Source organism: Pyricularia oryzae, chromosome 2 (assembly GCF_000002495.2).
Source record: "Pyricularia oryzae 70-15 chromosome 2, whole genome shotgun sequence".
NCBI lineage: Eukaryota > Fungi > Ascomycota > Sordariomycetes > Magnaporthales > Pyriculariaceae > Pyricularia > Pyricularia oryzae.
The window spans coordinates 771,993-797,146 of NC_017850.1; the positions used below are offsets into that span (position 1 = coordinate 771,993).

Here is a 25,154-nt window from a genome sequence, read left to right on the forward strand (position 1 = left end):
CCGAATCGAGCTTGAAATCCAATCGCAAAGCATTGGCATTGACGTGTCTTACACAAATCGGCAAATCGGGATATCTGGAACAAAGGGCTTGAACGAAGAGACAGCCCTCCCTCCACGAGCACCTTGCCGACCAGTCACAACAAATTCTGGACTGGACCTAGAACTTCTCTAGTCCTACTTGAAGTCGTTCGCCGTGCCAATCGGAAAAAAATGCAGTAATCACTTACTGACTAGGGCTATCAGCCTGTCGGTTCCCAATTGCTACACCGAGTTGGTTGTGACGACCGAGACGGTTCTTTCAGGCGATGCAAACTCGATTGAGAGTGACAAAGAAGGATAACAATAAAAAAAAAATATAAAAAACGAAGTAAAGAATCCCCCCAATCGCGGACGCATACAAAAGTCCAATCGTATGTTGTCGGGTATGTCAAGCTGAGGTTAGACCAATGCCCGGTGGGGTCGGTCGACATGCCGGGTTGAGAATTTGTCTGCCTGTTTGCCTACAAGCTACTATTCGTAGGTACCTAGACACTTAATCAGGACAAGACAGGCCCACACAGTAAGGTAAACAAGGTAGTCAAGTAAGCTTCAATAATACCCGCAACGCGACGACAGGCCAAGCGTAACGGCCCTGAGCGCCACCACTGAGCCCTGTGCGATCGAAACATGGTATAGTTCAGCTTCTTATTGGATTGTTATACGACCACCACATAAACTCCCATCTAGCCGCTTTCGCTATCCTCAATCACCCGCCGGCGAACAGTACGTTTTGCCGGACCTGGCTGAACGTCGTCTTCGTCGTCATTGTCATCGTCATCATCGTCGCTACTCAAAAACACCGCGTTGCTTTTCTTGGCAGGTTTACGTACCCTCGTCTCCGGTTGCTTCTTGCCTACCAAAATTCCAATGTCGGGCATATCTTCATCATCATCCGTCTGTTGCGTACCCGGCAGAGAGGCCGGGACGAAGAACGGCTTGGCTGCCGTTGACGCTGTCGAGCCAGACTTTGAGGCCGCGCCCGAGGACCGGTGTACTTGACGACCTGACAAGGGTCCCGACAACGAGGATTTGGCTAGACTGCCGCTTCTGTAGTCGTCATCTTCGTCTGATGTAAAGCCTGTCATATCTTTGGGGAAATTGCCGTTCGCTTCCCCATCTGATATGAAATCTGCAAGCGAACCCACAGATTCTTCATCTTCAGAGGCCTGAGTGACGGCCTCGGCGTCTGATTCTGAAGCATATTCGTCCAAAACAGATTGGCGCTTTGATTCTGGACTCGCAGCGGCGTTTGTTTTTCTTTGGCGGGCTGCCGCCGTGTCGTCTTCTGATTCTGATGCATATTCGTCTACGACAGATTGTCGCTTTGACCTTGGAGCCGCCGTAGTGTTTGCCTTTCTCTTGCGGCCTGGCGGTGGTGGGCTGGCCGCGGACGATGGTGAAAGGGAGCGTTTGCGGCCCGATGGCACGACAACGACATCCTCGCCAGAGTCTTCTGCGAACGGAGGCACGGATATGTCCAAATATCTACTCTTGTCAGTATCCCCATGTGGTTTCGTATGCCTGGTCTCGATCCCCTGTGAATGTGACAACTTCTTGAACAGCCTGACACATCGTTTGGTATACGAGCCGTGCTTGACGTGAACTGTAGGCCGAAGCACACGTTGCAGATCTGGACGGGCGGTCAAGCTCGGCATGCAGATTTCTTCGGTGTCCTGGTGAAAGAATGGCAAGTCCCTATACTTTTTGTTCAACTCTGCCAGCTCTTTCACGCTGAGCAAGACGCCCTCAAGAGGAGGCACTGGCGAGATCTCATCGGTCTCCTTGGATTCGGCTTTTTTGGGTGACTTATTTGGTTTGGCTTTGGTTTTGGAGGCTGAAATGCCGAGCATGGACGCTACGCTGTTAAACCCCGTCTCAACACCATCTGGCATGTTGAACTTTTTCTTGCTTGCCTTCTTGCCTCGCGTACTGCGAGCTTTGGGTTCCGGCAATGAGGTGTCCTGGGTGTTTTCGATGGGAATCTCAACCATGCGCTTGTCAACCTCGGGCTTGACGTCTCGAGGAACAATCCTAGATGATAGATCGTGCCTAAAGTTGAATCTGCTGCCCTCACAAATGAGCTTTTGCATCTTTTCATAGTTGTCCTGCGCCTTGGCATAGTTGTCCTCCTCTTTCCCCTTCATGAGTAGGAGCGTAATCTTTCCAGCCCTCTTTCTTCCTGTTCGTCCCATGCGCTGCAGCATACGGATGGGTGATGAGGAGGCGTCGTAACAAATGATAAGGTCGACCTGGCCAATATCGAGACCCTCTTCGCCAATGGATGTGGCGACCAGAACGTTGAAAATCCCATCTCTGAACTTGGCAATGGTCTCAATTTGCTGTTTTTGCTTCATTCCTTCACTCTTCTTTGAGTCTGCCTGACCGACAAAAAGTGAGGCGCTGATCATAGGCTTGTGTACATTGAGGACACGCGTAATTTCCTCGGCGCTATCTCGATATTCGCTAAAGACAATAACGCGTGTGCTCGACCCTTCGCCGGCATCCATGAAATAGTTGAGTAGGTTGTCGCAGAGGTGTGTCAGCTTTGGGTGGCCAGCAAACCCATCAATCTTAAGCCATTTGGATGCAAGATCCATCATTTCTTGGAAACTCTGCTCGCCAATTAGCTGGCGCTTGTACTTGGAGCCTTTCTGCCCCTTATCTTCTGTTTCAGACCTGAATGCAACCAGGTTATCGTAGAATGGCCGGATGCCATGGTAGTTGAGTAGCTTGATGGCGTGAGCGAGACTTTGCAAAATAGTAAAAATGGCCATGAGCATCATCTTGAGTCCCTGGTTGGCAAACCTTCCAGGACCTTTCATCCAGTCCTGCCGGGCTTTGAGTAGACCGAAAGTTGTAATTGACATGGGATCGCGCCCGATATATATCTTCTGCTGGCTTATCTTGGAATGCAGAGGCTTCAAGGCTTGAGAAAAGAGTTCACTGATACGGAGCATCTCATCTGATGGTTCCAAGACGACGCGATCTATTTCGCGTGAGTGGACATAATTTCGTATGTCGATTGACTCCTCGGTCCTGATCTCAACGTGTGAAACGCCTAGGTTGTCAATCACATCCTGAACACCCTCGACGGTGGACCCTGGTGTAGCCGTGAGAGCAAGCACGCGAAAACTCTTGGAGAACCGACGGATGAACTCGATGACCTTGACATAAGCATAATCTCCAGTGGCGCGATGCGCTTCGTCCACGACGAGTAGGACGATCCTTTTGGGGTCAGCATAGCCCTTTGAAAGATCATTCATCAATGTCTGCGGCGTCATGAAGAAGAGCCGCTTGCCTTCCCACTCGGCCTCACGGAGCACCGGCTTGGTTTCTCCTGTAAGAAGAGTGCTCTGCGAGCGAGGAATGCCAGCAATGTTTAAACAAGCTTCGACTTGCTGGGATGCCAGAGGCTTTGTAGGGGCGACGAAGACCATTTGTGCATTTCGAGTCCAGCGGAAAAAGTTGAGTATCACAGTTGCTGCAATGAAGGTCTTTCCAAGACCAGTAGGGAGGGCCACAAGTGTATTGTTGAAAAGACCATTTTTGACGATGCTGAATTGGTAGTCACGAATTGGACCCAGGTTGGTAGGATAGACCCATGTTTTCAGGGCCTCGGGATCAAGTGCATGGTGGGTTGGCACTTCTGGAGGCAAATCTGCGCGAAATACCCTAGAATTGCGCGGCTGTGTCCCCAAAGGTTCGGGAGCTTGGCTCGCGATGCGCCCTAACAGGGTGGTCTGTTGAAAAGTTCGCGCTTGGTTGCGTGCAGTCTGAATAGGCTTTGCCCGTTCCCTTTCAGGTGAGTAGTCAAATGCATCTGAGCCAAAATCCTCCAATTCCAGATCTGTTGAAGTATGGGGCTATCATGTGGGTTAGCATCAACTAATGTCAAGCTTTGTACATGACAATCGATGGATGTATAGAATCAAGATTCCCTTACTGTCGCATTGGAAATATCCCTTTGTTGTTCTTGTTCGCGAGAATGCAACCCACTTGTAGCTGGTTTGTCGAGAGCCATCAACACCTCATCAGCGACATCGTCGTCGAAAGAATCGTAATCAGAACCCATCTTGAGTATTGTGGACAAGTCCGATTCCCCCGCAGCAGACTCATATTTAAATTACTGAAAAATCTTAGAAATCATCCCTGGGATTATAAAGCAATGTGCCCCTGCGTTGACATCATGTGTCCAGTGTGACTGGGCATAACCCTTTCTTAGCTACCGAATAAAGAACAGGTAGTGGTGTTGCTGGTAGTGGCTTGCATTGCAAAGCAACCAAAACGCGCTTGCCGGCCTAATCGCGAACTGCTAAAACGCCAGATCACGTGTGCTGACACCTGCTTGGCGGCATCTTTTGCGTGTTACTGCCTAGCAAAAATGAGTCAGCCAAGGCGCTTTGCGCGCAAAGTGGGGTCAGAAATATTACATAAACACATCATGGCTGCCGAAACCATGCCTTAACATTTTTGCCGGAGCGCGTCTGGACCCGGTCGTCATCTGTCTTTCGAGCTTCTGGTCGTGGTTCCTGCATGCAGCCGAGTGGAAACCCAACATTATTGTTTCCTCGTCACCTGCTGTTGTGGCATTCTTTTCCCTACTTAATCGCGCTCGTTCAAGACATCCATCTCTGTTCTGTCTTTAAACTGAGTCGCACGCTACAAGCAAACACTGGCCGCTTGCAGATCTCCTGGACAAAGAGCTTCCAGCAGAGATCCTGCACAAGAAGCGCACCAGCCCACCAACCTTCCTAGTTTGCGCGAGCGCATCCCTCAATTGCGCACCTCCTACGACCTTCTTTTCGACCTATTTATTCATCCTTTCGCTCGCTATATCATCAAACCTCGATTGGCCAACCTGCGTACTCCTACACTCTAAACTGCAAAACACAAAACAATCCCGACACTCTTCCGACCATGGCTCCTCCGACAGGACCAGCGCGAACCACCCGCAGCTCCACGAGAGGCGGTGCTGGTGCCCGTCGTGGTGGTGGCCCTGGCAGAGTCGACCGCGATGGCGACCTCGTCATGGATGCGTCGATGAAAACGACCAAGTCAGGCGGAGGCGTTGGAAAGAGGTCCGCAAACAACGACAAGAACGCTTCGTCAGGAAAACGCGGACGTCCCGGCCTGCGCAGCGGACCCCCAGGCCGGTCCGCTATAGTGGCCGCGCAGGACAAGATCCTGCGACACATCAACTCGAATGGTTCAGAAGTTGGCACACGCCCCAGGCGATCACACAACACAACAATCCTGAGGGTCGAAGGCCTCAAGCAGAGCAAGGCCTCCAGCAACCAAGACCAAGGCCTGCGGAACATTCTTGATTTTCTGGAGCGCAAGGCTCAAAATATGTGTAAAAGGACAGTAACTGTCAAAAAGGTATGTCAAAAGATAGCAAGCTCGGGACCACGTCGGGTAATCTTTGCCTTCGGCCTCACCACTGGGCAACACCATCGCGTAGACAAGGTGAATTTGACCGGGGTTCGATCCTCGGAGGCAGATGGTGTACGGAGGCTTGGTTGTTACTTATGGGCCCTGTATTCATTTGATAATAGCCACGTTGATCAGAATCATAATATGGTATTGCATACTAACTTTCCAACCCCAGTCTCATCTTGATAAGAACCTCGTTCTCCATGTCCTCGCTAGTAAGGAGGACGCGGATGAGATAGTAAAACTCAACGGCTGGATGTTTGCCGGCACCACTCTTGCTATCACCGAGAGCGATCAGGGTTGGCCCGGTGACTCCAAGACGCATAGTGCATCGCAACCATCAGCGGAAACTTCAGAATTAAAGGAGAAGTTCAAGGCCATTCTGAGCAGACGTTATGATATCGAACGGAAGCTGCTGGATCTGTCAGGACTGGGCCAAGACCCTGTTCTCTCAGAGATGGCAGCCTTCGCCGACAAGGAACGTGCCGAAAAAACATTCATGGCTTTGATGACCATATGCGACGAAGTTTTCTCGGGTGTTGAACAGAAGCGCGAGGCGATACACAGTGTTTCCCTCGCCAACAACTCGATCGACCACGTCAGCAGGGTATTTACCCTCGCCACTACCTTTCCGGACCTGAAGCACTTGGACTGTAGTGGAAACCTGTTCAAAGACAGCAGGTCTCTGTCCAGGTGGAGACACTACTTCAAAGGCCTCGAAACCCTGCTGCTCACAGGCAACCCCATCGAGACGAACGAGCCCAACTACAAGGAGGACATAATGAAGTGGTTCCCCAAGCTTCAGGTCCTCAGCGGCACGACGGTACGAACCGCGGAGCAGATTGCAGCCGAGGAGGCCGCCAAAGCTGCCATGCAACCTACACCCATTCCTCAAGGCGGAGCCGACTTTCGTGATGCCGGCAACATTGGAGAACAATTTCTTCTCCAGTTCCTCCCCATGTTTGACACAGACAGAGCAGGCCTTGCTGCCATGTTCTACGACGAAAAAACCAGCTTCTCGCTATCGGTAGTCAACCAGGCCCCGCGAGACGTCGACACTCCGGTCCCAGCATGGCAACCATACCTAAAATACTCACGCAACCTTGTTAAAATTACCCACCCCGGACCGCGCATCCAGCGTCTTCTCAAGGGACGCCAGCTGATCCAGGAGCTGTGGAAGAACTTACCGGCCACCAAACACCCGGATCTTGTCAGCAACACTAGCAAATACCTCGTCGACTGTCACCCACTTCCCGCGCTTGCTGACCCTACCAGTCAAAGCGCCCAGGGAGTCGATGGCCTCATCATCAACATACATGGTGAATTTGAGGAGAAGGATCCCAATAGCGACAACATTGGTCAACGAAGCTTCTCCAGAACATTTGTCCTTGGTCCCGGCGCACCTGGAGGCCCGCAGGTTCGCGTTGTCAGCGACATGCTCTCTTTGCGGGCGTACAACCCCATTCCGCCACCTCAGGGCACACCAACAAGCAATGTTGTCCCCGAGAACCCTGAACTACAAAAGCAACAGCTCGTGGCTGAGCTTTCTAGGCTCACAAACATGACAACCGAATATTCAGAAATGTGCCTGACCCAGGTCAATTGGGACCTGGAAGCTGCAATGGTAAAGTTTCGGGAAACAACGGTAAGCAATAATCGCCATCATGGCTGCTTCAAAAAGCGTCACAAGTAACTAACGCCACTGTTTCAACAGCTCGGACCCGAAGCCTTCATCAACGGCGTGCCAGCTGTCCAGGCTTGAAGTCGTACCCATTCAAAGAAGGATCATGAGGTGAATCAGTCACCCGTCTCATGATTGTTGTGATGGAATTTCGAGAGCAGGGATAGATGTGATACGGTGATTTTTTTTTCTTTCTTTTGTTCTGTTTTATTATCCAAGGACAATAAGGAACGGGAGTATACCCACGAGCGAACTTTGTATGGCTGGACTTCCATGGGAAACGGCGGTTGAAGCCCCTAGCGTCTGGGACCTAAGCGACGATTAGTGGTGGACATGGATTATTTTCTTCTTCTTTTTCTTGTTGCATTGTACGGGATTTTTGATTTGTTATAGCATTGTCAGGGGGGCATGGCGTTGTCGGCGCTTGCACTAAGGCGGCAAAAAGGAGAGGGACCTTTTTCCATCCAAAATCAAATAGCAAGAACGCGTGGGTCCTCCACTGTCTCTGGCTTAAACTGGTTGGGCTTTGCGTTTCTTTTCTTCTCCAATTATGGCTGAAAGAATGGTCGGATGCGAATTAATAAACAAGCGTTCGTACCTTCTACCCAATCTCCATATTGACGAGGACCTCAAGGATGGCCTACCGTAACCACACCGTTGATTTTTTTTTTTTAATAGCAATCATCTTTGTGACGGATCATGGTCAAAACCGACCAAAGAAGGAAACAAACTGATGTCATGCCGCCTTTAGCATATTTTGGGCTTGCATATTTTAGCCTGGCCCCCCCCCCCCCCCCCTTTTTTTTTCTTCGTCTTTGATGATCTAGTTAGGTACACTCGGGTAGGATAATATCGCAAAACGACTTCGCAAAATGGAAGAAACATGTACACCAATGCCGATACAGTGTCGATCGATCAATGTGACCATATGCATTACACTAACCAGCTTCGTGTGATGAGAAATAATTGGAGACGGGGACATCTTCTTGACCGAGCTGGTAGAAACAGATCGATAGGCGATGGGTGACCAACAAATGCAAGAGCGTCATCTGCCGTCGATTAGCGCGCGCGTTCATCTGGAAAAAAGAATAAAGCAAGGGTTATTTTTTTTATATATACATACTAAAAATACCGGGTTGAGTGCTATGTAAAGTCGGCGCAAGCGATCGGCATTGGTGTAATGCTAGACGGGGCAGAACCTTGGCGAAACAGCCATTGTGATAATGCGAGTATAAACAAAACCCTTTTCCCAACCAGTCACCAGTTGTGTTTTCACTTCGCTCGACATACGCATTGGCCATCGACCATGCCGCATCGACTAAAATAAACAAAATCAAATACTTGGTCAGAATAATAATTACACCCATGACTTCCACACTCCTCTTATATATTACATTTCTGTTGTTACGATCATGTTTGCTTGATGGGATTATACGTACTCGGCTGGGCAACCTCTGGGTGGGTCGGGTTTGATAGGATGCGTAGTGACAGTAACCTCGGTGTCGGGCACGGCGAAAGCAACCCCGGCAATGCCGGCAATCAGTAGGAGAAGTTTGTTGATTTGCATCTTCTCTGTAAAGGGGAGAACGTAGGGAGTTCGTTAAGGGAAAACTTGATATATATAACTGAAAAGTGAGGAAGGGTTTGTGGTATTGACGTACCGGTCCCGATTGTTCAATGTCAAAGGAGGTACTTGGCGTTCCTCTTACCTATATTCATAGGTAGTTAGTTATATATAGTAAACATTTCGATCTCCTGCCACATACACTATTTGCCCAGGTTATACCTAGAACTAGTAGCTTACCCAATGTTTGACTCTCTTACAATAGCTAGGTATCTTACTCAATGCATATATATTTTACCTTCGTATCTTGACACAAAAAAGAGGTCCAACCTGTCAGGATTGTCGAGTCGCCGACCCCAACCCATGAACGCGCGCTAAGTGAGTTGTCACAAACCTAGCAGCTGGAAAGCGATTCCACCCACTCGATCTGGCAACCGAAGCAGTAGCCCCAAAGGTGCGATTCGAACCGCATGGGGGACATTGGAGCCTGTCCTTGCAGGTATACCGTACTAAAAAGGACTGCACTACGCAGGTAGGATGTCGAGAGATGGATTAATATTTTATTGACACCTGAAAACGGCCACCGCCAACCCCACATCCAATGCGCGGGATGCATGACATCCAATCGTCGATCGATGTGTGTGCTGCAGGCAAGCGCTTGCGACCTGTCACGACGGTTGGGCTGTCGAAAGGAAAGTCGGGGGATGGATGTATAGGTGGGCGGGAAGGGTCATTGGTCTGATGGTTAAATTTTTGCAAGATTGAGTGCTCAAAATATGATTTCCGCATTATGATTGACGGGTAGATTATGAAAAGTACCCATATCAAATCTTGCAGATGTCTTTCGAAATTTCGGGCAGCCAGCCCCTCCTAGTTTCAGATGTTGAGTATTCTGATTCTGAAAAAGGATACGAAATTGTGATACGCGATGCGATGTACATCGGGTTGATTAACAGTGCCCATCAACGGTTTTGTTTTTGTTTCGGTGACAAAAACTTCGGAAGGGCAGCTCCTACGATTGAACAAACAACTCTTTTTAACCTTTGTTAACTGGGCAACTCGTGATAATTACTGTGGAAATGCTCAAGAAAGTTTCTAAATACGCCTGGCTTTACACGGATATAGTCGCCTGTCCAACATGGGAAAAGCATGGAGAAAAAGAAAAGCAAATGGCTTATCAAACATGAGATCTTCAGGGAAAGTCTTATGTATGTGGCGCGGGATTCCGCTATTGTACCCGGCTTGTAGTCTGACAGATCCGGCGTTCTTCAATGCGTTTCTTCTTCTTTTTGGGGCCAAAGAAAGTGGCTCAAGCGGCACACAAATGGAGAAAAGGAGAAGTAGAAGTTGACGAGAAAAAAACACCACTATCTGATGCCCAGACTAAATAGCGCTTCTGTAGTCGACGTCTTTTCGGATACGACACGAGCTTTTGCGGGTAGGGTTAAGAAGTTTTGCGCGTCGCCCCGGATTTGTACGTGGACACTCCAGCAACCCTACCTCACCGTGAGTAGGCGATTAAGGTGACAGACAGGCTGCAGGGTCGAGGGTCGAGCTGATTTTTTCATCTTTTTTTAGAGTAAACCCATATTGGACAATGGCCTAAAAAAAAAACCAGACGCACGTGCAAACATCAGACTGCGGCTGATGACTAGCTGTTGATTCGATGAACTCCTTACTATTTTGACAACAACCTGCATTGACTTTGGAATTGGTATTCAGTCCGTGACATCAGAACTGCAGGGTGTTGCAAAACCACATGGGCAAGCCAGCCACTTGGGGCTTTTCCCTGTTCTTTTCCATCTGTGCCGCGCTCGATGCATTACAGAAATCAATGGGCTTACCTACGTCGCAGTTATTGATCCAGTACTCCTTTCAATCCGTAATCAACATAAAAAAAAGGTAACTTTGTACTTGCAGATGGTGGCGTGGTTACCCGGCAAAACATCCATCAAACGACCGTCCTGTCCACAACCAGTACGACGGCGAAAAGGGAAACGGCTACCGTTTTCTACAATCCCATTGGCCCAGGGTCCACCCAGGTCCGCATCTTGGCTCAGGGGTCTGTTTCAAGCGCTCTGTCCTCGTCTTGGCTTTGAATTTATGTGCGGCGCAGGGAAAGTGGGCTTTAGCAGTGGTGTAGCACGGAAGTTGGTCGGACCACTGGGATAGCGGTACTTGACCTGTCTTGCCTGTGCCTCAGCGCACTTAGAAATCCCCGCCGCTGGCGACAGATTGACGGCGGCGGCGTGGCATTACATTCTATCCGATAACAATACGAGTCGAGAGGCGTCGTGGCCCCTCAAAACCACATTCAAAGGGAACAACAAAACGGCGGGCTTGGGTAGGATTTCAGTGTGAATTGCCGGTATCGTTGAAGATTGTTGTTTGGTTGGCTCGTGGCTCGCATGAATTGTCGGTAATTCATTTGTTCCTTGTGTTCTCAAAGCACACATGGATGTTTTGTTTGCTGCCGAAGCCGTCCCCATTTTGGGATAAAACTCCATTCCACATACCAAGGCCGTCGCAACTTACCCTTCACGCCAGCCACCTACCAAACAAGGCGCAGATCTCCATTCGATTAATACCTGGGCCAATTTTTCATTGGGCTTTCATCCAGGGACTAGCGTCGTTTGCTTCTGCAGGGATCAGCAACCGTTGGACCCACATTGAAAACCGAGCCACACGAGCCAGGATGGATGCAAGTACCCCTGCCGCTGCTAGTCCATCTGCAGACACACGGCCGTAGAGGGGACCTTGCATTCAATTCAATCACCTTCACCCACCTGCCTCAGAGGTGGGCTTGCCTTTTAGTTTACTGCGAAATAGTAGTTGGTTCAAGGTACTTTGATCGAGTTGCTGTCACTTGCGTCGTCCGTAGTCAAAGTGACATTTCGGCTCATGAGCAGCTGAATAATTTGAAGAGTAAAAAAAAAAAGAATATCCAGAAATACCAACATGACCGTGCGTGCCACAAAGAAATGATGATCAATTTTCACTACGGTGGTACTTCTTTTAGTCACCTATCGGCAAGGTACCCTTTCAACTGTGGGCCTGAGGTCATGGAGGACAGGCGGAGACGGCCAATTCCTCTCTGAGCGGTTCTCGTCAACGATCAAGCCAGTCACAGTCCGCCTTGTCTGCTAATTTCCCATGTTCTCGCTTCTCATCAGAATGGCGAACAGCACGAACGCTTCAATCTCCAAGCTGCTTGGGTGTTTCTTGATGATCCGCCTTCTGCCAGAAAGTTTCCAGATTCCATCCTGCTTCAGAAATTCAACGAGCTCAGTTCGTTGATTCATCTTTATCTTACTTACCTCCACAAATTCACGGTAGGCCGGAGAAACTACCCTCAAACGGACTGGTACCCTCCTTGCTTGCCTCTTATCCTCTTTTCTACGAAGTACGGCACCGTACCATACGGTGGTACTACCCGATTTTAATCCACCGTCTCGTACCCTTGCAGCCAATTCCCTCCTACCCTGACAAGGCAACCAGGGGGGCACGGCTCTCTTGCCGTTCCACCACTACCACCACCGCCGCCAGGCCATCCTTCCATCCCCCTTTTCACTCTGTTCCTGCGGTTGATCAGCTTTCCCTCTCCGGCACTGTTTCTGGATTGCCGGTCAAACCTTTTCCTTTCTTTTCCAATCCATAATTCTCGACATAGAAAGGCTGCGACATTGCGACATGCAATAAACGAACACGGCAGCAAACCGATCGAGGATCGCTGGTCCGTCGTCGAGGCCAAATCAAAATCTAGGTCGATACGATTGAGCAGCTTGCACCGACTGCTTGAAACCCCCGACCGACGCCGACGCGACCACAAAACCAGAGGCTCACAATGGCCTCCAAAAAGGCGGTACCGACGCCGCCCATCCCGATCAAGGACATCTCTTGCTCCGTCATCTATGAGAACACTCTATATACATACTCTTCATCAGGAGTCTTGCAGTCGCTGGTACTCGAAGCTGGTGCAGAATGGAAGGAATTGGCAAAAGGCGTCCCAGTCACTGGCGGTGTCTGCGTCAGTTCGACTCCGGTAAAGCCTCGAGAACCTGGACTCTTCGTTGTGGGCGGCAAAGGTCCGGAGGGATATAGGGGACTGCAAAAATTCACGTACTCGACGGGTCAATGGGAGCTGCAGGGTCCAGTGTCAGAGGATGTCATGAACAGATTAGGCCACGGCGCTGCCTACATCAACAGTACCGATGCAATTCTAGTATACGCCGGCAACAAGGACGGCACCGTACACGCAGGGTCGCAGACCTTTACGATTGGAGCCTCGGCACCATTTGAGGTTCGATCTTTCGAGTCAAATGGCGTGCCCTCATTGGCGAACCCAATGCTCCTGCCATGGTCAAACAACCAGGCTGCTCTTGTCGGCGGCGAGGGCAACACCAAGGTCATTCTGTTCAGCCCTGACGCTGGAGGATGGAAGGATTCTGGCGCTACTCTGGCAGCTCCCCTCGCCAAGGACGTCTCAGTGATGCGTGCTGCTGTCGTTGCTGGTACCGATGGCAGCAAGTCTCTGTACACATTCGACACCTCGCAATCACCAAATCTCGTGACCAGAACGACTTTGATAGATGCCCAGGGTCAACCGATGACCAACTCGCCAGCCCTCAGCACCAGGGCAGAAAACGAAGATAACGACTGGCGACTAATCGAGAGGCAAACCGCTCAGTGGCCCAAGTACAACTCTACCTTTGCCCCCAAGGCAACAAGGACAAACTTCGCCCTCGCCCAGGATCCGGATGGAATGATCGTCTTGGCCGGAGGCACCGACGGCGAACCGCTCGACATATTCAACGGTCGGGCCAACATGTGGATGGACACGCCGGGCGTCTTCAGTGCCGACAGCCTCCGCACTCTCGACACCGACTCAAGCTCCTCCTCAGTTTCAGTAGCATCAAGCACCTCCGCATCCCCAACCCCATCCTCAACCCCATCTTCTACCTCCACTTTCACCTCCATAATCTCTTCAGCCACTCCCTCATCATCCTCGGAACCAACCCTTGTACCTGGAGCTGGCATTCCTGCGAGCAAACCCGACTCTTATTCGTCTATTCCCCCGGTCAACACTATTCTTGGTGCTGTTCTGGGAACGACAGCTGCAGTTTTAATACTGCTCGGAATTCTCTACTGTCTGCTTCGGAGAAAAAAGAAGCGAGATGAGTTGGAGGCCGGTCACGCAAATAGGGACAGTGGCCTGACACCACTCACCGAGAAGAGCGGCGCTATGTATGCTACCGATAGTCTACCTCGCGGACCAGGTAACGGTACTTTTAGGGGACATCAGCAGCAGGACTCTCAGGGTTCTTTCTCATCCATGGCCATCCTCATGGGCAAGGTGAACCAGCAGCATAAGCAGGCTGCTGTCCAGAGAAACCCCAGCAAGGAATCCAAGCGCAGCTCCCAGAGCAGTATTTTAAACTCTGCATTCAAGAAATCCATTAGCAACCCAATCCCGCACCCGGCAAGCCCGAATCCATTCGCCGATCCGGCGCCACCAATGCCGCAGGCACAGATGAGGGATGAGAAGGGCGGAACTGTTATGTTTAGCAACGATGTCGGCGAGCCCCGACCACGCCCACCTAGGCCGGACCGTCCCGATGGCACTAGGCGATCGTCTGGATGGAACCGGTATTGGTCCGGAGGCAGCACGCTGAACATCTTGGGCTTCGGCAGTGGGGCAAGCAAGCGCACTACGGTGGCTTCTGACTCTAGCAGCCGGTATTCAGCCAACATGCAGAACCGCATTACTCAAGACTCGGCAACCGTGCCCCACCTTGCTGTGGGCGGAAGCAGGCTACCGGAGCCCACACCCGAGTTTCAACGCGTCAATTCAGCATCTCCTACCATATCTGCTTCGCCGCAACTCGGACCGGGTATGAAGGGCAGGATCGAAAGACCCACTAGCACAGGCTCAGATCGATCTGGCTACTCATCAGGCATCCCCGCCAGCGTGCATGACAACTGGGACCCTACTGGCGCAGATCAGCCCTGGGGATCCAACAGGGCGCCGAGCAGCGCATATAACTACAACAGCGCATACAACAGTGTCTACAGCACAGCACTCGCACCTCCATCATCCTCAAGTTCGAGACCGCCTCTCCCTTCGGGCGTGAGCACACAACCACAACTCGCAATGGCAGCGAACAGTTCTGACATGTCCTGGTTAAACCTTGGCGAGGACAAGAAAAAGAACTTTCACTGAATGGACATTCAAGTGGCCGGGCTAGCCCCTTCAATTCTATTCACTGTCTATATTCTTTCCTAGGATGAACTCCAGGCCGGCCCATAATGGTACACTCGGTTGATTTCATGACGACTGCATTTACGCCTCGCTTGCTTGCACCCTATACCCATCATCTTGCGAGATGAACGATGGAGCGTGGCTTGTGGAACTTGTTTTCGGCTTCATTACAAAACGGCTCGCGCATTTATATCAAAACCTCGACAAAGTCATTGCGTTGTTGATAGACGCAACTTATTTTTCCTCTGTCTTTCCTAGCATCATTGCGCATCGAATTACCATCAGTCCGGCATGCATCGGCGCTCAAATCTTCTTGGCTCGCTCTTTTATGTTTCATATCTCCTCCTATTTATTTCTCTTCTACTTTCTTGCCGTTTACATTCATCACCAACTCTTGCACATAACAAAGTCCAAGACCGCAATCTCTGGAGAGACCTTGTGTAAATTAGATCCTACGACGGCTCCAGACGTGGTCCCCAGTACATTCCAGTCGTTTGCTGCATGATACCAAACCCTTGTTCCATTTTCTTCACCTTTCGTCACCTTCTCACCCTTTCCTCCTTTTTTCTCATTATTCATTTCTATCATCCGAACTCTCGGCAAGCTTTTTTTACTAGTGTTTCCTTCAATATGTGCTTGTACGAGGAGGAATCAAGTAATATGTATTAGCCGCCTGGAATCTCTTATCATGATGTGGAGGGGACGATTTGGGATGACAGCGGCGGTCCCGGACTTTTTTTCTGGTCGGGACAGGATTGGAATTTCTCTGTAGTGGAGGGAAAGCAGACGTTCCAGCTTGCTGGGTGCTTTCAATAAAGACGCTGGAGACGTCTAGTTTCTGGGATTTTTTTCTTCTTTATCTCGGTCATTAGAAACGACAATCAAAATCCAGATTATAAACATTTATCGTATGCCTACTTTGAGCGTGATTCACCCTGCTTTGCCGTACATATGGCGTATCGACCTTTAACTTGCGTGGTTGACTGGAGCTTAGGCAAGGATGTACGTTCACCGTATCTATTAGACTGTTACGTTGAACAATAGGCGAATGTGCTGGCAGGTCGTGAAATGGGAGGTAGTTCGGACCGGCAGAGCATAAAGTAACATGCATGTCACATGGGGCAACGGCATGCATCCCCCCCCCCCCCCTTTTTTTTTTTTTTTTTTTTGGGAGTGGTTATATAGCCCGTTTAAATAACTCCCAAGCAGATACATTTACAGTGCTATGATCCGAGGTACAAAGATAATATGCCACAGTTGGAAGCAAAAGACAGAACCCAGCAACCTGCACCAGCTAACTTCATACGCCACATGCACCCCCTGCACCCCCTGCACCATTTGCACCGCTTACACCACCTGCATCGTTTGCACTATTTGCCTGCACTCAAAGGCTAAAATCACCCTGCAAACTTCGACATTGTGTAAACTTCCAATATTTGCAAGGCAAGTCTAGCCCTCGCGCAAATTTGCAAGGCAGGAAAACAGATGCACACATTTGCAATATAAGTGATATTTTTAATTTATTTGGTATACATGTCAATTGTCTACTTATCGACATACGTGTACGCGAATTGCAAATGGTATAAATGGTGCAGGTGTTGAAATTTTCGAGGTTGAAAACCACGTGTTGCTAATGATGTAAGTGCATCAGTTGCAACTGATGCGTACGGAGACACATCACATGGCAGTTGTACTTTAGATAATACCACTGTCACGGTGTCTATTGACGGGTTATTTTAGCAACTTGTGAGGGATATATAACTACTCCCCCCCAACTCTGCAATGAGCACAGTCGATAGTAATGGAAAAGCACATATGAAATAGACTTGTCAATTAGCTAAACCAATCGGTTGGCCCAACATGAGTGGGACAATCGACAGCTTATCGAAACAAAAATGATTCGGCAACTCGAGCCACCCAGACAAACTACGGCATTTTTGGCCTTGTTCATTTTTGTTTTGCTGAGATCTCACGCGTTGATTATTGGGCGGTGCGCGTACCACCGAAAGAATGGCAAGGTATCCATCAAATCCCATCTTAGATAGTCCGATTTCTATCGTCTGGTTCGATTCGAAACATTGCGGTGTGCATGATAATTGCGTTTTTCTTCTTCTCTCGCGTGCAAAGCTAGGCTTGGGCGTTGAACTGAATGCGAATACGAATTAGAGAAACCGAATTCGCAAAATGAAAATGGCATGATATGATTGCGTGTGGGTGGTCCCTACCCCTGGCGGGACGTCACCCAACCTAATCTTTTTTTTTATTCACCGTCCTTTTGATTGGCTCAATCGATGCAATAGCTAGCTTGGGTTCCGAAAGGGACAAAGTACCGGCCTGTCGAAGAAATGCAGTAAATTGGCAGTGACAGTGGAGAAGGTGGTACCTGTCTGCTTCCCATTTGGCCTTTACTGGTGAGTGAGTGAGTGGGTGGGTTGAGATTTTTTTTTTTTCGAGAAAAAAAAAAAAAAAAAAGGCCGACGTGATTGACTGCCATTTTCGGGATTGTCGTACGTCCCGCGGGACCCATCTAAGGTCAAATCAAATCTCCCAGCCCAAAGGAGAGATTTCCACAAGGATGTTTTGATAAAAGGGCCCCCGTTCGGTCCCATCTCATCCCTTTGATTCATTAGACCAACTATTTGTGCGCATTCCTGTTGCGTGTCTTTTATGTGTCCCTTGCCCTCCTTTAATTCTTTTCTTTCCTGAGATATAAATGACGGCAGAGAGTTGCATTTTCGTCGTCGCTCCCTAGATTCAATTTTCCTCAGACTTCGTCTTGTCGATTCCCCCCTTACAATGGGCCTTCTACAGGACACCACCGGCCCGCTGGTAGATGCCTTCTACCAGCTGGGCACTGGGGCGCAGGTTGGTGTTGCCTTCGTCAGCTTCATCTTCCTCTCGGTCTTTTTCCACGTAGCGCAGCAGATCTTCTTCAAGAACCCCCATGAGCCGCCCGTCGTCTTCAGCTGGTTCCCCGTCGTCGGTTCGACGGTCACGTATGGAAAGGACCCGCCACAGTTCTTCCGGGACATGGCCAAGAAGGTTAGTTGAACACTCTACCTGCTGGTTGGTTTCTTTTTTGCTCCGCATGAGCACCAAGGACAGCTTTGCTGGGCATGCATATACAATACATGTATCCCGGGACTAACGAATACGCTTCAAAATCTACAGTACGGCAACATCTTTACCTTCATTCTCCTCGGAAAGAAGACAACCGTCTACATCGGCACCGAAGGCAACGAGTTCATCCTCAACGGCAAGCTGCGCGATGTCAATGCAGAGGAGATCTACGGACCCATGACCACTCCCGTGTTCGGCAAGGACGTCGTCTATGACTGCCCCAACGCCAAGCTGATGGAGCAAAAGAAGTTTATGAAGATCGCCCTCACCACCGAGGCCTTCCGTTCTTACGTTCCTATCATTGCCGACGAGGTTTCGAGCTACCTGAAGCGGACCCCCGCCTTCAAGGGCCCGTCGGGCGTCGTCAACATCCCGCCCAAGATGGCCGAGATTACCATCTTCACCGCCTCGCACGCCCTCCAGGGTAAGGAGATCCGCGACCAGTTCGACGAGACCCTGGCCGATTTGTACCACGACCTCGACATGGGCTTCCACCCGGTCAACTTCAAGCTTCACTGGCTACCCCTCCCCCGCAACATCCGCCGCGACAAGGCACAAAAGACCATCGCCAAGATCTACATGGACACCATCCAGCGCCGCCGTGCGAAGGGTAAGGACTCCGAGGCCAAGGATATGATGTACCACCTTATGAACTCGACCTACAAAAATGGCACCCCCGTCCCTGACCACGAGATCGCCCACATGATGATCGCTCTCCTGATGGCCGGACAGCACTCGTCGTCGTCCACCAGCTCCTGGATCATGCTCCGCCTCGCCAGCCGCCCGGATATTATGGAGGAACTGTACCAGGAGCAGGTCCGCGCGCTGGGTGCCGACTTGCCCCCTCTCCGCTACGAGGACCTCGCCAATCTGCCTCTCCACCTCGCCGTCATCAAGGAGACTCTCCGCCTCCACGCTCCGATCAACTCCATTCTCCGCGCCGTGAAGCAGGACCTCCCCGTTCCGGGTACCAACTACGTCATCGCCAAGGACACCACCGTCCTCGCCGCCCCCGGATACTCGGCCGGTGACCCCAACCACTTCCCTGAGCCGGAACTTTGGGAGCCGCACCGTTGGGAGGCCGACTCGCGCCTGGCTCCACGCATCTCGATGAGCAACGACAACGATGAGGAGGAGAAGATTGATTACGGATACGGCCTCGTCAGCAAGGGTACTACCTCTCCTTACTTGCCCTTTGGCGCCGGTCGCCACCGCTGCATCGGTGAACACTTCGCCAACGTCCAGCTTCAGACCATTGTCGCCATGATTGTGCGCGAGTTCAAGTTCCGCAACGTCGACGGCAGCGGCAAGGTCGTCGGCACCAACTACGCCTCGCTCTTCTCCAGGCCTGAGGAGCCCGCCAAAATTTACTGGGAGAGGCGCTAAAGGGGCAAGAGAAAAACAAAAAGTAAAACAAACCCCAAAAACAATATCTTGGTGGGTGGTTGCTCCTTGCAGTTTTCCGGTCAGGTTATCCAACAAGTGTGGGAAAGGCACCCAGCCAAGATGAAGATCAGAACAAGTTTCTTGTACATAGAGTTATAGAGCTTTTGAGATTTTGGCGGTGGGAGGTTTCTGGCATGCTCTGAGCATTTTGCGCCATCTTTTCCATCAAAGAAATGCGAAATCGGCGGCCGGTTAGAGATGGATATATAATTACTAATAGCAATACGAGACGTTATGACGATGAAATTACTTCTATTGTGTCTTGGAGCTGACATCTTATCCTGTCTCCATATGAGGGGCTGAAGCACGTTCATGTATCACACTAGTACCAGCGAGTGGACATGTATGTACAAGCGTCCCATTATTACTTTGACGTCTTGTGTTATATAAAGTTAGGCGGATATACAAACCCAGAAAACCCAACGAACAAACTACACATTTACAGTTTTAACGAGTTTCTTTTTTGGTAACCCCTCCCTCCCCTCCAAGGTCCCCAAACCCCGGGCTATACAAAAAGAAACAGAAAGAAAAGAAGGAGGGAAAAAGACGCGACGGCGTTCCAACCCATCAATGTCCTCGCGGACGGGTCCTTGTTTCTGATATTTCGACTTGTGCAAAGAAAAGCCCACACAAACCCCTCCCCTCTTGTCTCTTTTTTTGACTGTATTCCTGTTTCTTCTTTTTTTCTGTTTTTCTATTTTGATCAGTCGCTTTAGTACGCCAAAGTCAGCACGTGCGAGGTCATGGCGTTCATGCGCTCGCTGGTGATCTTGAGACCCATCCTGAGCAGCTCCTGGGCGACGTCGGGTTCTTTCCTCTGGAGCTTGGCCCAGGCCTCCCGGTCAATGAGCCAGACGACGGCGTCGCGCTCGACGACGGCCGTAGCGGTGCGGCACGTGTCGCTGAAGAAGGGCAGCTCGCCGCACGTGGTGCCGGCCACGATGCTCTCGCACAGCCGGCCCTGCGGTAGGTCGTACTCCATGCGCACGATGCCGCTCTCGAGCAGGTAGAAGCCCTCAGCCGGCTCGCCCTGCCGGTACAAAACGTCCCCGGCAGCGTACCGCTTGGCCGCGAAGAAGGGAACCGCGCGGAACCAAAAGTCTTCGTTCTTGTCGCTCAGGTCCGAGAATATCTGCAGGAGCAAGCGGAGCGGCTCGCCGAACGCCGCCCACTTGTTCTGCCGGGTCAGCCCGGCGTTGACAGCTTGCATCGCCGCCTCCCACAGGTGGCTGCGGCGTGGGGAGCTCGCCAGCATATCGAGGGGTCCTTGAGACGCCGAATCGGTGTGCTGCTGTCCGGGGACGTCGAGGTTGGCCGACGCCGGGGTGGGCGGGTTTCTTGAGGCGTCTTCTTGTCTTGCGTACAGGGTCTTGAGAAGCTCGTTTTCGCATGACTCCAGCGCCGAGTTGAGATCTGGCAGCACTGTTGCCACCTCCTCGCCAATCCCGACGGTCCTCAGGCTGTGGCTCAGCGCGCCATCATCGTCCACGCCGCTGAGGATGAACTCGATGTTCTTCTTCTTGAGTAGCCGGCTGAGGGTTCCAAAGGCCTCGCCCGCCGAATAGTCGCATCCGGCGACGTGGTGCAGGTCCACCACGAGGAACCTGATGGGTCGCTGCCGGAATGTCTCGTCTGCGATGATCTCTCTTATCTTCTCCTCGACGCCGACGATGGTGCCGAAAAAGAGGTAGCCGCTCAGCTTGACGACATGGATCTGGCTGCCAACTTGCTTCAGGTAGTTTTGCTGAGACGGGTTGCGCCGCACCGTCGAGCCGACCACGTCGCCTGACCAGCCTGCTCTAACCGCCGAGACCTGTGAAGTTTGGAAAACCAAGGTGACGAAAGCTATTAATATGCCACAGCCAATACCGATCACGAAATCGTAGATTCCCATGATCAGGATGATGGCGACGACAGTCAAGTATTCCAGCGTCTTAAGCTTCTTGCGGGGGTGCCAGAGGGCCTCTGACAGCAGCTCAAAGCCTAGCACAAAGATAAGACAGCCGACCATCATGACTGGTATGATGCCAATCAGCCTCGGCCCGACCAGTAGCACGCCAAATGTAAGCGCCGCCAGTTCAAAGCCAGCCAGACGACTGTTCGCGCCAGATCGCATGAACATGACAGTGTTAGCATAGACGAGATAGTTCTGTATGCTTCCCGTAAGGCCCGACAAAAAGTTGGAGTAGCCGTGAAGCTTCAGCTCATGGTTGAGGTCCACGTTGTCCTCCCCAGCCGACATGGCAAGTGCTGGAACGTTGATGGGGACGTGGAGGATACCAAAGAAGGTGAGGGCCAACATGGCCGGGATCGTCTCCGCCAGGACATCCCATCGCACCAGATGGAATTCTAAGTGACCTCTTGGTCAGTATAGGTACGACCACAAGGATAGGCTGAACCTTTCTGGTGTGTCGCGGGCTGTGCGGGAGACACTTACTGTACAAAGTATAAAAGTACCACCACGGCTCGTCGCTTGCTGCGCCCTCGAAGATCCAACCTGATTCTCTGAGGCTCTCGGGGTTCAGACTGTCGAGTGAGAAGACGAAAATATAGAACACAATGGGTATCATCAAAATAAAACAAGGCAGGAAATAAGTCGACTTGATCTTCTTCTGGAGATAGACGAGAGCCACGGCCAGAGCGAGAGGTGTGGCCCAGAGCGGAATGGTTTCGGGATTTATGAGCTTGTTCAGCGTCGCAAGGTCGTACTCCAAGCTGCCTTCGATGCGTGCTGAGACCTCGAAGCCAGTAGCAACCAGGAACCAACCGACGCCGCCAATACAGCCGATGAGTATGTGACGGGGGATAAATCCAACAATGTAGCCAAACTTGAAGTAGCCCATGAGGAAGAATACAATGCCTGTCATCATGGAGCTGACGGCATATGCCACAATCGTGGTTGCAATGACGGCATCGGGGTCGTCTTGGCCAATGGAGGTTGTGATGGTAGACGCCATGGAATGAAAGAATGGCACAACTTCGATCTGTAAAGTCGCCATAGGTAAGTAGCCAGTCGCAAAGCAGGTAGTATGGGCAACAAAACATGGGCATCCTAGCCTACCATTTCCGAGCCAACAGAGCCCTTGAAAATAGAGCCCATCGAGTAAGTCAACTGAGACACAATCGTGCTGACGTAGAATATTGATATGCCCGCAGGGCCAAGGTTGGAGAAAATTGGGTTCCCAAGAGGAAACAAGATCATTCCTGGTCGTAGGATGGACAGTCAGTATCAACAAGGCATACCATACCCCTGAAAGGCCAAGTTCATCTGAAGGAAATACGAGGCCTGAGTTCAACTTACCATATGATAGCGCATCGAGAATGTTGAGCAACAGGCCAACTATAACTGCTGGGAGACATGCAACTGGATCAACCACCGCTGCCTGCCATATTGCTCGCTTATCCCAGCACTTGGGCTCTCGGGCAACTCTGAAAAACGCAGAGACGTGGCTCTCAAGGGAGTGTCTGACACCTGCCAAGCCGTGGAGGAAGCCACTCTTGGGAGGATCGGCAACCTTTTGGCTCTCCAGATCAGAGGTTAGGCTAGTTCCGTTCAGGCGAATGCTTTGACGTGGCCGTACACCCAGGAGTGGTGTGGTCTCGGACATGTTGTTCTCCCTTTCCTGCTCGTGTAAGTCTTGCTTCTTGTGCAAGCTGCCATAATCCCGAAGGCCCGGCGACATGGCACCGATGTGAAGATCGCCGGGCGGTTGCCGGTCAAGATCTTTCAGGTTATCCTCCGGCGGAGAGCGTCTCAGCATGTTGGCCAATATCGACGGCCCTGCACCATTAAAATCCTCTCCTTCCTCCACGGGCTCTGGTGACGGCGGTTCTGAGATTTCCTCAATGATTTCGGTGTCCTTGGCAGGACTTAGAGCCTCATCTTCCACGGCGGCCGGGCTGAAAACCTGTGGTGCGTCACGGCTGAATCTTGACGAGCTGGATCTGGGCCGGTTGAGGAAAGACGGAGGTCTGCGGTTGTTCTGGTCTGAGAGCAGGTATGACGCTAATTCGGCCGTGTCTTCGCGGACGCTTCGGGCATGCTGGGCGCTGTCCACGGGGGCTGTGAATGTTGTGGGAAAAGAGTTTAGCAGTCAGAGGTTTGTTTACGTGGATGGCGCAACGGCTGTCAGAGAGCAAACAAGCATATCACATGGGTTTTCTTTTTTGGTCTTGTCTTGCAGGCTGCATATGCAGCCCATCACGATATATAAAGAAAAAAAAGTGGCTGCACATACTGTATCTGTCACGCATGCTTCCATGTATAAAAGAGCGTATGGGCTCCCGGTAACTAGCAGATCCAAAAGAGAGAGACCGATCCCGCGTCTCGCCAGGCCCGTTGGGCGGAGATATCAAGCCCGCGGTGGGACTATCATTGTTGTTGCTTGTCGTCGAGATATCGTTTGCTTGGGCTGGGTCTATGTTTGCCCTCCGCCAAGAAAACCGAGAAGGGGAGGACATGGCAATAAAAGACCCGGACAGGAGCCAGTTGGAGCTGCAGTCTGGGGGCCCGTTCAAGTAGGTAAGGTATGTAAAGAAAAAAAGCAGTGGGGCAGCGCGGGAGTCAGTGTTGTGGGCGTGTAGACGCACACGCACGCACTCGGCTTGTGCGCAGTTTTTTGGGTAAGGTACTGAAGATGAGATACCTTAGCTTGTTTCCTCTTGACTCTTGATTATTGGTCAAGGGACTCCAGCAGTAAGGAACAGGTAGGTAGCTTGGTAGGTACTTCGACTAGAACCACCTGAGTCTCGAGGGGGAGCGTGTCAACGTCTCCTCGTATGCAGCCCTGGTAGATGAGATGAGATGTTTGTTCGCAGATTGCGCCCGTCCGTCCCGAGTTGACGTGATTCTCTGATGTTTCTTATCTGTTGCTGCAGCTCTTGCAGCTTCTGTCCCCAACCAGAAAAGACGGACGGACCTGCGATTCCGGTCAGAAGACGAGCGAAATAATGAGCTGAAGTTCCACTTGCATGGGGGGGACAGAAACCCAAATTCGAATTCTCGAAGCTTGAACCTTGATCAAGCCTTGTCAGCAATTTCATGTGCACCACGACGTGGTGTAAATGGCCAGGGTCCAGTCCGGAGGGATTTCGAGTCCTGAAGCATGGCGCAAAACTCTAGACAGGGAAATCCCGAGAGCGAACTTTTGGAAAATCTGGGTAAATGTGAAGAAATTTTGTGGTGCGCGAGTGCTAGCGCTATAACCTTTTTTTTTTTTCTCTGTTCCCTCGGTCACTGGTATCCACGCACCCACCACGCCACTTGCTCGCCAAGATTTAACGGCAGCCATGCCAGAATTAGGGGTGGGGATTAGATCAGATTAGCGATAGTGTTCATTAAAGGCTGTACTTGTTCGAGGTAAGGTATGGTACTATTATTCTGCTTCTGAGTAGGAGACTAGTCTACTGCTAGACTTAGGCCGAGTTCCAAAGGTAGTTTGCAGGATATTCTTAGACAAAGCCTTACTCGAACTGCTTGATTCAATTGAGGCCAATTTATGCCTCATTGGTTTGAATTCTTTTTGTGCTGTGAAGCTAATTACGCAAGTAATAATATTGTAATGATGTGTAATAACGTCAACAAGGCGCAAACCAGCGTCACAATCAAGCTG

The 25,154-nt window shown here is 50.9% G+C and overlaps 6 protein-coding genes across 6 annotated transcripts; 3 read left to right on the forward strand and 3 right to left on the reverse strand.

Annotated features, from left to right (window-relative positions):
• Nucleotides 1-51: 51 nt before the first annotated feature.
• Nucleotides 52-4,294, reverse strand: MGG_04429 (ATP-dependent DNA helicase MPH1). Its single transcript, XM_003713475.1, has 2 exons — nucleotides 3,983-4,294; nucleotides 52-3,902 (listed from the first exon to the last, which is right to left on the reverse strand). Exons 1-2 carry the CDS (start codon nucleotides 4,109-4,111, stop codon nucleotides 723-725), a joined length of 3,309 nt encoding a protein of 1,102 aa, XP_003713523.1. The 5' UTR covers nucleotides 4,112-4,294; the 3' UTR covers nucleotides 52-722.
• Nucleotides 4,295-4,553: 259 nt separating this feature from the next.
• On the forward strand, nucleotides 4,554-7,847 carry MGG_04430 (mRNA export factor mex67). The gene is made up of 3 exons (XM_003713476.1): nucleotides 4,554-5,418; nucleotides 5,648-7,117; nucleotides 7,187-7,847. The coding sequence occupies exons 1-3, from the start codon at nucleotides 4,957-4,959 to the stop codon at nucleotides 7,232-7,234; spliced, it is 1,980 nt and encodes a 659-aa protein (XP_003713524.1). The 5' UTR covers nucleotides 4,554-4,956; the 3' UTR covers nucleotides 7,235-7,847.
• Nucleotides 7,848-8,091: 244 nt separating this feature from the next.
• Nucleotides 8,092-9,217, reverse strand: MGG_15539 (uncharacterized protein; the record flags this gene model as incomplete). Its single annotated transcript, XM_003713477.1, has 5 exons — nucleotides 8,958-9,217; nucleotides 8,815-8,862; nucleotides 8,593-8,725; nucleotides 8,444-8,471; nucleotides 8,092-8,229 (listed from the first exon to the last, which is right to left on the reverse strand). Exons 3-5 carry the CDS (start codon nucleotides 8,718-8,720, stop codon nucleotides 8,092-8,094), a joined length of 294 nt encoding a protein of 97 aa, XP_003713525.1. The 5' UTR covers nucleotides 8,721-8,725; nucleotides 8,815-8,862; nucleotides 8,958-9,217.
• Nucleotides 9,218-11,877: 2,660 nt separating this feature from the next.
• MGG_04431 (uncharacterized protein) lies at nucleotides 11,878-15,893 on the forward strand. The gene has a single exon (XM_003713478.1). The coding sequence runs from the start codon at nucleotides 12,562-12,564 to the stop codon at nucleotides 14,935-14,937; it is 2,376 nt and encodes a 791-aa protein (XP_003713526.1). The 5' UTR covers nucleotides 11,878-12,561; the 3' UTR covers nucleotides 14,938-15,893.
• A 1,661-nt stretch (nucleotides 15,894-17,554) lies between these two features.
• On the forward strand, nucleotides 17,555-19,788 carry MGG_04432 (cytochrome P450 51). Its single transcript, XM_003713479.1, has 2 exons — nucleotides 17,555-18,018; nucleotides 18,148-19,788. Exons 1-2 carry the CDS (start codon nucleotides 17,773-17,775, stop codon nucleotides 19,480-19,482), a joined length of 1,581 nt encoding a protein of 526 aa, XP_003713527.1. The 5' UTR covers nucleotides 17,555-17,772; the 3' UTR covers nucleotides 19,483-19,788.
• MGG_04433 (sulfate transporter) lies at nucleotides 19,782-25,008 on the reverse strand. Its single transcript, XM_003713480.1, has 5 exons — nucleotides 23,781-25,008; nucleotides 22,844-23,605; nucleotides 22,604-22,746; nucleotides 21,980-22,526; nucleotides 19,782-21,891 (listed from the first exon to the last, which is right to left on the reverse strand). Exons 1-5 carry the CDS (start codon nucleotides 24,001-24,003, stop codon nucleotides 20,255-20,257), a joined length of 3,312 nt encoding a protein of 1,103 aa, XP_003713528.1. The 5' UTR covers nucleotides 24,004-25,008; the 3' UTR covers nucleotides 19,782-20,254.
• Nucleotides 25,009-25,154: the final 146 nt, after the last annotated feature.